Source organism: Mycteria americana, chromosome 6 (genome assembly GCF_035582795.1).
Source record: "Mycteria americana isolate JAX WOST 10 ecotype Jacksonville Zoo and Gardens chromosome 6, USCA_MyAme_1.0, whole genome shotgun sequence".
NCBI classification, from domain to species: domain Eukaryota; kingdom Metazoa; phylum Chordata; class Aves; order Ciconiiformes; family Ciconiidae; genus Mycteria; species Mycteria americana.
Window position 1 is genome coordinate 59779419 of NC_134370.1, and position 12108 is coordinate 59791526.

Here is a 12108-nt window from a genome sequence, read left to right on the forward strand (position 1 = left end):
CTTATGACAAAATTGTAAATAAAAGCATGAACACACATCACATTTTATAGTCAAAGAATGGGAAGAATCATTATCCACTTACTAATCTTATCTTCTAACTTTTAGATTTACAGCGGGTATTTAGCATGCTCTCTCTCAGTAAAACACTGGGACTATAAAGACTAATAAAACAAATCTTCTCCAACTGGTCTAAGAGAAAACTGGATTTATACGCGGAGGCACCTGTGTTTTGTATAACACACACAAATGGAAATTTCCAACAAACACACATACATCATCTGTAAATCCCATGGACGAGCACATTCTCAAAGCCGAGTGGAATTTTGAGTGTAGACTACGAACTGTGACGATGCTTATGAATGAAGATCGAGCTCTCAAATCCAGCTGTTTTCTATACAACAGCTGAAATTGCATATGCAAAGTATGTGCTCTTGGATGGCAGTAGTTGCTATCTGATGGCATGTGCCGTCACTACATGCACAAATGACTTGATTACTTTTGTAGCACTATAAAGATCATTAGGGATAACTACATTACATTTTCACCTTAAGTGATTTAACTCCAACTTTACACAAAATGTATCTCCTGCGGTGACAAAACACCTATAACAAACTGATTATTTCTAAAGTATTGTATCAACAGTAAGCTCTACACTTGGGTTTCTTGCAAATAGTAAAGGGCTGCTTTGAGTCTCTCTTTTACAATAAATCTTTATGGGCGAGAATGAAAAATGTATGAGGGTTCTTCATGGACTATATGAAATATGAAAAGATAAAAAGAATTGGAAGTGATCTCTCATGTTTCCCACAGCATTCTCCTGGAGAAACTGGCTGCTCATGGCTTGGACGGGTGTACTCTTCGCTGGGTAAAGAACTGGCTGGATGGCCGGGCCCAAAGAGTGGTGGGAATGGAGTTTACTCCAGTTGGCGGCCGGTCACAAGTGGTGTCCCCCAGGGCTCTGTGTTGGGGCCAGTCCTGTTTAATATCTTTATCAATGATCTGGATGAAGGGATCAAGTGCACCCTCAGTAAGTTTGCAGATGACACCAAGTTGTGTGGGAGTGTTGATCTGCTTGAGGGGAGGAAGGCTCTGCAGAGGGACCTGGACAGGCTGGATCGATGGGCCAAGGCCAATTGTATGAGGTTCAACAAGGCTGAGTGCAAGGTCCTGCACTTGGGCCACAACAACCCCATGCAACGCTACAGGCTTGGGGAAGAGTGGCTGGAAAGCTGCCTGGCAGAGAAGGACCTGGGGGTGTTGGTTGACAGCCGCCTGAATATGAGCCAGCAGTGTGCCCAGGTGGCCAAGAAAGCCAATGGCATCCTGGCTTGTATCAGAAATAGTGTGGCCAGCAGGACTAGGGCAGTGATCGTGCCCCTGTACTCGGCACTGGTGAGGCCGCACCTCGAATACTGTGTTCAGTTTTGGGCCCCTCACTACAAGAGAGACATTGAGGTGCTGGAGCGTGTCCAGAGAAGGGCAACGAAGCTGGTGAAGGGTCTGGAGCACAAGTCTGATGAGGAGCGGCTGAGGGAACTGGGGTTGTTTAGCCTGGAGAAAAGGAGGCTGAGGGGAGACCTTATTGCTCTCTACAACTACCTGAAAGGAGGCTGTAGAGAGGTGGGGGTCGGTCTCTTCTCCCAGGTAACAAGTGATAGGATGGGAGGAAATGGCCTCAAGTTGCACCAGGGGAGGTTTAGACGGGATATTAGGAAATTTTACTTCACTGAAAGGGTTGTCAAGCATTGGAACAGGCTGCCCAGGGAAGTGGTTGAGTCGCCATCCCTGGAGGTATTTAAAAGACGTTTGGATGAGGTGCTTAGGGACATGGTGTAGTGGTGGACTTGGCAGTGCTAGGTTAACAGTTGGACTTAAAGGTCTTTTCCAACCTAAACGATTCTATGATTCTACGATTTTATGATTCTATCAAATTTTATTTTTGCAACTATCTTCATAAAGCACACAGGAGACTGCTGTGGAAAATTATGTGAGCTGAGAAGAAAATGACATTTTTCCACATTTCCCTAATAAAAAATTGTATATGACTGAGTAAAATATAAAACTGGTATAAAACTGATAATCTAATTGCACAATAGATTTCAGTCGTGTCTCTAGTTTACTAGCACATGTATTTAACACATTTGCTTTTAGAAACAAGTACAAATAACTGAATTTTTCACCATCTTAGTGACAGACCTTCAGCTTCAAGAGTCAAAATATCACCCTTCATTCTCATCGTTGTTACAAACATAAAGACAGCTGTAACCGAAACAGTGGTGAAAGACTGTCTCTGGTTTTTGTTTACCCCACACACTTGGAAACAGTCAGTCCATAAAGAGTTCTGGTGCCGCTTCTTTTTCATTCTTTGCTAATTAATACCTGCCAGATTTTACTAACAGTCTGTTTTTGAAAGCTACAGAGGATCACTTGGATTGTTATGAAATTAAAGCCTTTCACTTGATTACTCTTCTGAGCGCGGCAACACGGTGGTGACAGCCCAAACTTGAGTAGCATTACCAACGCTAATTGCTACAGCAGCAGACCAGGCGTTTCTGAAGCTACCCAGATCCCGAGGCCGTCTCTGAGAGTGATGGCACAGCCACAGTATCTCATCACTGGCAGAAATTAGAGATGCTTTCTCTCCAGTAACTGATTTCTTCTGTCCCAAACATAAATAATGGACAAATAATTGATACTACAAAATCATGTGCCACCTCCAAGATCTAAGTTGACTTTGAGCTATCAAACCATTGCAACAATAGGGAGTGCTTTTTAGACGTGAAATTCCTGGTTGAAAAGTGAAATAATCTTCTGTTTAGTAGATGAAAACTTGGTAAATGTGGTCTTGAGGAGCAATGCATGTATAAATACCTAAAATCAACTAAAAAGATCATCATTCTCCTTCTCCTTCCATCTTTACTCCCTTCACCTTCCCCTTCCTCCACCCTTGTCCTCAGGCAGACAACGTTCCCCAAAATTAGCAAAAAAAAGACTGGAGTAGGAGAAATGCCAACTAAACACCGCTCCAATAGTCCATCATGGATTATACGACGTGTCTTCCCATGCCCCAGGAAGCTGTGAGACTACGCTGCAATATGGGAAAGATTTGCTGCTACCAACACTTGTGAAGCCTTTTAGTCAGGCTGCTGCAGCCCATGAGCACTGTTTGATTATGAGTCTTGGCCAGTGAAATTTAACGGGGACTCAAGGGTGCTACTGTGCATTGCACAAATTATTTAAAGGCTGTTCAAATCTGCAGCCAGCTTGTCACTTGGAGAAATATATAGATTTAAATAGACCTTCTTAACATTTTATACAGTAAAAAGTATCATTTTGTATGTGTAAATTTTAAGCTCCTGATGTGGCATAATATTTTATGTCTCCTACTGACAAATTGTGCCAGTGTCAGATAGATGAAACAGCTGCTCCCACCCAAAGCAGTCTCATAAATATTTCATCGCCCTCTCGGTTTGCGGAAGGCTGGGTGATGCGACGTTCCCGTTGGGGAGCACTGCCGTGCTGTGACCCACAAGGCATGTGTCGCTTTGCTCGTGGTTTTCTCTGGGTGAACCCTCAGTACTGGGCAGATCGGCAGCAAACAAGACTATTTACTCCGGAAAGGGGCTGGTAACCTGCTCTAGCACAGCCAGTGCGCTGCCAGCACCGAAGCCGGTTGGACCGGGGGGGGCTGCGCTGCCTGCTGGGGGCAGGGGCAAGCTCTGCTCCGAGCTTTCTCTGCTGCAACACAGCACCTGGCAAATACCCCACAAATAATGTGCACGCAGGCATAGAAATAAAGTCCAGTGCTTCCCAGATGCTGGATGCAGTTGCTTTATGTTGTGCAAAGTCTGGGTTTACCGCGTTTCTCACCTGTATAAATCTTTGTCCCTATGCCCTTGACTACCTACAGCTCCTCAGATAGCATGTCTGCGTCAAAGCACCCTGAGTGATAGCAGAAATCTTACTTAACCGCTTCATGTGCAAAACACTTCGCTACCTTTACAGCATCAGCCCTGCCTCTTCATCACACCCAGGCACACCATTAATTCTCACCTCTTTCGATTTGGCTGCAGCAATGTACGAATAATGCCTTGAGACCTTTTTGAGGCACAGGGTGGGAAGGGGGGAAAGGAGGGTCAGCGAGTCCTGCAAGAGGGGAAAAGGACCCTTGAGTAGGACATCAACTTTAAGCCCTGGGATTCTCCCAATCAATGTGAATGGTAATTAGGTTACTAGGTCACTGAATGCAGTTTTCATTAATGGCTCATGTTTAATTTGAACTGCTCTTTCCCCACAGGTATGGATTAATGCTTAAATATCTCAAGAGAAGAAAGGGATTAGAAAGAGGCAATATCTTTTATTAGGCCAACCAATATACTTAAAAATGCAGACATTTTTAGGCGTGCTAACCTCTTCTCATGTCTCATTATTATTCATTGTTTTCAGCAGACATTTTCCGGCTCTATTTATTTATTTAGTTAGTTATTTTAAGCCAGGGCTATTGATCTCTGGTTTAGTGGAGTTTCAGTGTGTCCTTCCAATTCCTGACTAAAAGCTTCAATTATTTCCAGCAAAATTGGCAAGCTTTAATTTATATCTTTTATAAGAGTATAATGATATCAACATAAAATGAAACTTGATTTTACTATTCCCAATACGCTTACACATCTGTAATCTCTCCACCATCTCTGATCTTTCGTACTAATGGTTCAATAATTAAACTGAAGAGCATGGATGATAAAGGATATCTTTGTCCCATTGCTTTGCACAGTGATAATAAACCAGGTTTTCTAATATTTTCCAGATAGATAACTGTCAGATTTTTTTTTTTTAAATAGATCATCTTAAGCCATTTTCAGAAGTGCTTCCCTCAAGCTCCCCTTCAATATTCTGACCCGAAAAAGTCTTTCTGCTGATTTGGAAAGCTTTTCCTGCAAGTAGAAGGCTGTATTATCAGCAGTGGGCTCTTCAGCAGATCCTGCAGTGCAAACAGATGTGCAAACCGATGTGGAGAGAAACACAGCTGGCGCTGGGGCCTCTGTGCCCACGACATGTTTTTCAGAGTGGCTCTAGTCTGGCCACATGAACATTAAAGAGCTGCTTTCTGATACCAGCATTAAATTTATTCTAAGTACGTGTTTGGACAGTTTTGGTAAAATTTCTCTGATTAGGGTGCAAGGACCTCCAAATGTACCTCATGCCTTGTTATACCTCTCGTCTCCGGAGCCAGCCCCAGCACCACCGGCTCCACACGGCACATGGTGCACGTTTAACCCCAGCCAGCACCGAGGTATCATGTGGTCACCTGCCATGTTGCAGAGGTGTGACTTCAGTAATCCAGGATTAAAAATCACTATCCGATGGTGCTAATTCTTTCATTTGGTGTCCAAAGGTTGCACTGTATCATGCCTATCTGTTACTCAAAACAAACCATTCCCCTAGGTCCACTTTAATCCTCCCATATTCCCATACTACTTATTTAGCTATTATGAACACCTCTTTGCCAGAGTGGAGAATGTGCATAGGTGAAATGAGCAGTCCTCTATACTTGATTAAGCATCATAAAACATAACCAGCACCAGCACCTCATGTTTAAAAATCAGGTTTGCATGTGAATGGCTGGGTGGCCTTAGCATCCCAGAAGAGCAGACTATTCCCATGGCACCTTTATGGACATCCCAAGTCCAAACATAATTTAATGTGAAAAGTAAAATATGCTTTACCTTTAAGAAATATTTGCAAAAAATGCAATTCTCTGGAAATTGCAATAACTCAGTAAGACAGACTTGGTAAAATAAATTCTTATAACAATTCAGTTGATAGAAAGGTCCTCCTTCTATCGCAATGGTCTGCTTTTGCTATTTTAGATGCTACAAGAAACATCTTGTTCTCCTGATTCTTTTCATATCAAAGCACACAAGAGGACAGCAACACGACAGACTGTGGGCCATGCCCAAGGACACAATGTTGAGTTAACTGACAAAACCCAGTGCCAAGTAGCCATGCTTCAAGTGTCAACTATGTGTTCGATAAGTAGGGTGTTTTTACTGCATGAAACATCTCAGCTGCTTGATGAGCACTGGGCAAGACCCCTGATCTAATGACAGAGGATGTATTTTAAACCGCTGGTTATTCATTACAAGAGGCAGCTCTAGACTTTACACGCCTGCTGTTGTAGCCAGTCTTTGGTCCAGGCAAGGATGGCATTAATACCAAACCACGTTTGGGGTGCAGCTCCGAGACACAGCTCTGCCAGCAAACCTGGTGTCAGACCTCCCCGGCTACTCATCCCCTGTCTCTGCTACAACTCACTGTCACCTCCCCAGGTCTGTGATAAAACCGCTTCAAGTCCGAGCTGCAAATCACACCACTGAGCTGAAATGCCAAAAATGCAGTATTTTAACCCAGGTCAGGTTACCGAGCCTCCTGAGAGCACGGCCCCACCAACAGTGGCATCTGCAAAACCAGGGCACCAGCAAGTCCCGGGGGCTGGCAACTCTACCTCGGTTAGCTACCAACAGCAGCAAGTCACCGAAACACACATTTCTGAGCCTGGGATAGCAACTCTCTTCCTTCAGAGACATCAGGCAGCCCTAATGCCAACAGTCCTGGCATATCAGTGGTTCCCTTTGCTTTTGGTGCCGCTTTCAGCTGAAATGAGCACATGGGGCAGGGAGGTGCCAAAAAATACTTCAGAGTTCAGGTTGTTTCTGTAAACATCTGAAAACACAAATGCTTTCAGCCACGCTGGGCAAGATACCGTCTAGATCACCTCGCTAGTACCATCATCAGTGGTCAGATTTAATTTATAGTTTTGACCATAAAGTTTGCAATACTGTCTGTTTCTGTATATACAGGCACTGGGTAAGTATCGGAGATGGGCAACTTGCATGGATGAAGAGGACTTGCAGAAGCATGCGGCTCAGAAGAGGTCAGATGGGTATATGCAATTCTTCATTAATAAGAAACAAGACAGCCTTTGCAGAAATTCAGTGACCCCGGTACCTTTGTCAGCTGCTGCTCGGAGGGAAAGCCCAAACCAAACACAGTATTTGCTCTGCTGTCCGCCCACTGGCCGAACTTCTGCGATGTCTTAGTGAAGGTCATGTTAGGTGTGATTGTGCTGTTTATGATCACCTGTTTAAAAACAGATCAAAAAAGAATTAAAAAGTAGAAGCCACATCGGAAATGCATATCCTAGCAACGATATCATCCAAAGCAATTAGCAGTCTAAATTGGGAAATTGCTGTATTCAGAAATTTTTTCCCAAAACAAAACAGTTTCTATCTTGTCTTACTTCATGCAGGAATTTTGATGTTTCATCTTCTTTTTCCAAAGCACTGTCATGGTCCTGCAGTTAAACACCACTGCAGGGACATCACTGAACTCAAAGCAACAGCAGGGACAGGAGCTATAAAACTACCCTGGCAGAAATGCTAATGCAAAATCCTCTTTTTTCAGTGTTACAAAGGCACACGGCTACTCCCACCGCCCCGCCAGGCACCCGGGATGGCCCAAGGCCTCCAAGCAGGGTGCCCACCAGCAATACCTGCCCTCAGACTGGAAGAGCAAAGAGATATTTCTGCATTTCTCCACTTGGCCTTGGGCCTCCACAAGTAGGACACCTGAGACATGTCAGAAATTAAAAAAAAAAAAAAAAAAAAAAAAAAAAACCCAAGACAAGGAGAAACTGATAGCTTAGTAATGAGTTTAACTTGGGAGGGTGGTGAAGTGCACCACCAAGAACGCACATGCAGGATCAAATGTAGGCCTCATGACAAATATTCTGCCACTTTACACAAGTTAACTAATATCTGCTTCACCACCAGCAACCTTGAAAGCAACAGTGGTTCTTGTAATTAAAGAAATAGCCAACATGAGGAAGGCTGTTGGGATGAAGTCTCTAAGGAACTTAGTGGAACAAGCATAAAATGTAATCTTGCAAAAAGGAATGAGATATATGTCAGTTCATTACCAAAAATCTTAACTTTATTTTCAAGATACATCATTATATGAGTCTAGAGACTCCTTCCCCTGGAAATTAATTCATGTACAATGTTCCTTCTGGTAACAGAATAGGAGCTTTCTTTAGTAATGCGTACCGTCATTTCCAATATGCAAATTATGCAGTAATTAAGCCAAATCTGTGGGACAGTTTAATTAACATGATCAGGAAGTATCCTGGCAACATCATTTACTGTGTATTCCAAGGAGTTTTTTTGCTAAGCTATCATTTACATTAGCAAAAAGTGTGAATTAAATTTACCAGAGAAAGATCATTACTTGCCTCCGTCCCCTCCCTAACTTCTGACCTCTGTGCTGACGCTTTTATTTGCTTTCTTAGAAATTGCTCAACTTCAGTGTTTCCCTCTTTTTGCGTCATCCCTTTCAAATAAACATACGATTTTCTGCCATTTCCTGCCACTGAAAGTTTCACCAAAAGGATCAGAGCAGACAAGAGCCAGGTGGCTGATGCTCCTGAAATTGTTTTTTGCATGGGAAGAATCAGGGAAGAAGGGGGAGAGGTGGCTCTGCAACCAGCGCTGGCCGACACGCTATACAGATATCAGCTTCAGGGTCGAAACACCTTTTTGAATGGCCGGTTGACAGGCAGAGGGATGAGCAAAGCTGCCCAGACGCGCTCTCCTCCGGCTAAGTCGCACAACAGAAACGCAGCCAATATAAAATCGAAGTGCGATTTCAGAGATCTAAATTAAAAGAAAATCAAAGATTTTATGTAGGGTTTTGACAACGCAAAGGGAGTATGACGATACGAGGATCGCATGACACAGAGAGTCACAAGAACAGGAGGAGAAGCTACCACCAACCCAGAAAAATCAGGATGCTTTCCAAAAACTTTAAGGAAAGTGCTATATGTATATTCCTTCTTTAAAAATCTTACATCAGGCAGATGAACTACTTACAAATGTTTAGCTTCTCAAGTTACAGAATTTATTTTAGAAGCTCTGAAGTACCCAGAAATTTCAAGTGATAAAAAGTATTACTTCAGTCCTACTGTGCCCATCAAATTAGACATCTGTGGGGAAAAACTAATAAAATGACCCATTTTACTGAAAGGCAACAGCCTCACTCACTGGAAGCAGACTACAAGAAGAATAAAATTCTTCCATACCTCCTACAAGAAAATACAAATATATAAAAAAACACACCAAAGAGATCTTTTAGACCACAGTCCGATATTATCAAAGAAGTGATAAAAGGAATAACGAAGCCTGCAAATTGTAAACCAGGAAACATCTTATTGAGCAATGAAATGAACCACATTAGCTTAGCACCTTAGAGGTTAATTTTTTCTATGGCCAGTGCAGAATCCAAGAAAAGGTTGTGGTGATCACACACCTTCAAGAAATTGACAGTTCATCTGTTAAATTTATAATAAGCTGCAATTAGTGAAGCTGCCTGGAAGCCGGCTCTACCTTTTTTTCCCCTTAAATCCTCCTCTGTCAGTCAGGCACTTCAGAAACGCTGCGTTCCTACGGAGAAGTGAAAACCTAAGTAAAAGCTTAGGAGATTAAATCAGAGCTCATGGAAACCGTTCAGAGGAGCTGGATGCTGCGGGTACATCACACTTATCCACCTGGTCTTCCTCCCCATCCTCACCCCATCGCCCCGTCACACTCGCAGGAAGATGCTGTAACATTAAACTTTGGGAGCATCAGCCTGTACATTAACTTCCCACGTAAATCTGGTCATCGTTTCAGAGCAGAGATACTACATTGGCCAGGGAACTATCGTGTTGGTTGTGTTTAGGAGAAAGAAAGGCTGTTATGATTTCAAAGAACAATGAAAAGTGAGGCTTGCAAGCGCTCCTGCCAGGTAACCCAGCCTATCCCCCCTCCCAAAGCTGGCTCACCCTTGGCTACGTGAGACTAGAAGGAAAGTACTCCCCACCACTCCTCCATCTCCTGGGCAGGAGGTCTCCAGCCAGGGCCGAAGGCAGGGGAAGCCTTTGTGGCCACCACAACAGGAATGATAACCAAGCCGGGAAAATTTTCTTTTTTCATGAAAGGATGAGCCAGAATTTTCAAGTTTCAAAGGAAGAAGGAGCTGAGGGGAAGAGCGCAGAAGGGAAAGGACATATTTGTAAGCTGCTGCAGGCAGGATGAGCCTGCGGGCAGGACGATCCAGTATCATAAGTCTATAAGAAAAGGCAACTCATCAATTCAAATGGGCTCTTATGAAATAACTTTGCATTTGGTCCTCATTTGTATAATACACACATGGTGCAATTCCGGCTGCATCAGAAAACAGAATAAACTTGTGGACTTTCATCCAGGATAATGGATTCAAAAGACAAACTACTCTCTAATCAAATGCAATCAACCCCTGAAGTGGTTAAAGAGTTCTCCCTGAAGACAAAGGCAAAGAGGAGCATAATATAATAAGCACCTTACAGAATAATAAACTCATTCATCATCCTGAGTTGTCTACATGCGGTTAAAAAAAATATCTGCCTTTGCTCTCATCTACATGCAATCGTATCAGATGGTGAACATTCCTGATACATCCGCATAAGCCAAACAAAATCTCATACTAATTTCACTTCCTTTGGGAGAAAAACAATCCTGACAGATCTAAATTTTTATTTAAAGATGACACAGAAGAATTTTCACAGTACAAGGTAGCGCTACATCAACCAGAAATGACTCCAGACATTTGGAGACACACCGGGTATATTAATCAGATAAACGTGAATGCAAATAAGCTGGCGTAGAGCAGAACGTTCACAGGCTGTAATACACCCATCCCGCTGCCTTCCCACGGAGAGAAACTGCCAAATAAATCAAGCAGGGAGAGGTCACAAGACGACCTGAGTGCGTAGAAGGAAAATAAAAGTATTGGCAGCTCACGCTGCTTGTAACATACGAGCAGCGCCCATATATACAGCTGCCATTTCTTTTAGGGGACGCTTCAAGTATTTAAAGGGCTCACCTCCCACACTCCCCGTATCACAACACCGCACTAAAGAGGGAAAGCTGATGTGGCTCCTGAAAACACATTTTCCCAAGTCACCATTTCATTAATGTAGGGTGAATGTGTGTGCCGGCTGGCTGGAGTACAGAGGGAGCGGAGCTGGGGCAGCACACGGGGGTTTGCCGGCTTGGCTCACAGCATACACCCTGGTCGCATTGGCCCCGGCTTGCCAGATTCGCAAGAGGGAAAAGCAGAGATGAGAGCAAGCTCAGCTCCAAGGGGAGGAGAGCAGCGATCGTGGTGGGCATTTGGCAGAGCCACTGGCACAGCCCCGAGGAGGAGGGCCAACGTGCCAGCAGGAACCGGCCAGGATGCTTCCTCTGATGAGGCACCCACCAAAGGGGACGATGAGCCAATGCAGCCAGCCCTGTCGAAAGCTTCCCTACCTGGGAAAAGACTGAAATAACAGCTATGAAATAGCTAATTAATATATTAGCCAAGGTATTTTGGAACTGTGTTAAATTAAATCAGAAAAGGGCCCCTGATTCTGGGACAAGAGTGTCAGATTAGGAATTATTCTGGAATTTTCCCTTTAAATTCACATCACCTGTTACTCTGAAGTAACCTCACCTCCAGAAAAGCCCCGGGGCTCAAGGCCATAGGATCTACTCATTAAGAAGTCACTACGTTAAAACCTTCCCATTTCATTTTCACACCTATGAATACGTGCTCTCCAGTTTGCAGATCTTGTGAAATTTAATTTCCCCAACCCACCACGCTGCTAATCTTCAGTAAAGATGTATCCCAGTCTAAAAACAGAATTGAAGAGGGAAAGAAGCTGCTGATCCTCTGGCCGCAGCTATCACAGGCTCAGCAGGTTCTTCCAGCTCGTAAAGTCAACGTGAATCAGAAGGGCTTGTAACACTGGATGTGGGGATGAGGAAACAGGGATGGCTTTGCAGAGAAACTCTCCCTCTATCCCAAATGTTCAGCAACTCCCTCGTGGAATTAGCTCACCTACGTTTCTGTGATTTGCACTATCCTTCATGACCTACCAACCTCCCTATCTCTGCTGACAGCTTCTGGGCTTACATGGAACGTTTTTTCACCACTAAGTCACTGGTGATAAACTGATCATCTCATTTCTAGTCCTACAAAGCCAGCACACACATA

At 43.7% G+C, this 12108-nt stretch overlaps 1 protein-coding gene across 1 annotated transcript in view; it reads right to left on the reverse strand.

Annotated features, from left to right (window-relative positions):
- The window catches only part of HOMER2 (homer scaffold protein 2), a 59426-nt gene that overhangs the window by 10954 nt on the left and 36364 nt on the right, over nucleotides 1-12108 (reverse strand). Inside the window, exon 3 of the mRNA XM_075504196.1 lies at nucleotides 7006-7137. Coding sequence (XP_075360311.1) covers nucleotides 7006-7137 — 132 coding nt within the window. The remainder of the gene's footprint in view (nucleotides 1-7005; nucleotides 7138-12108) is intronic.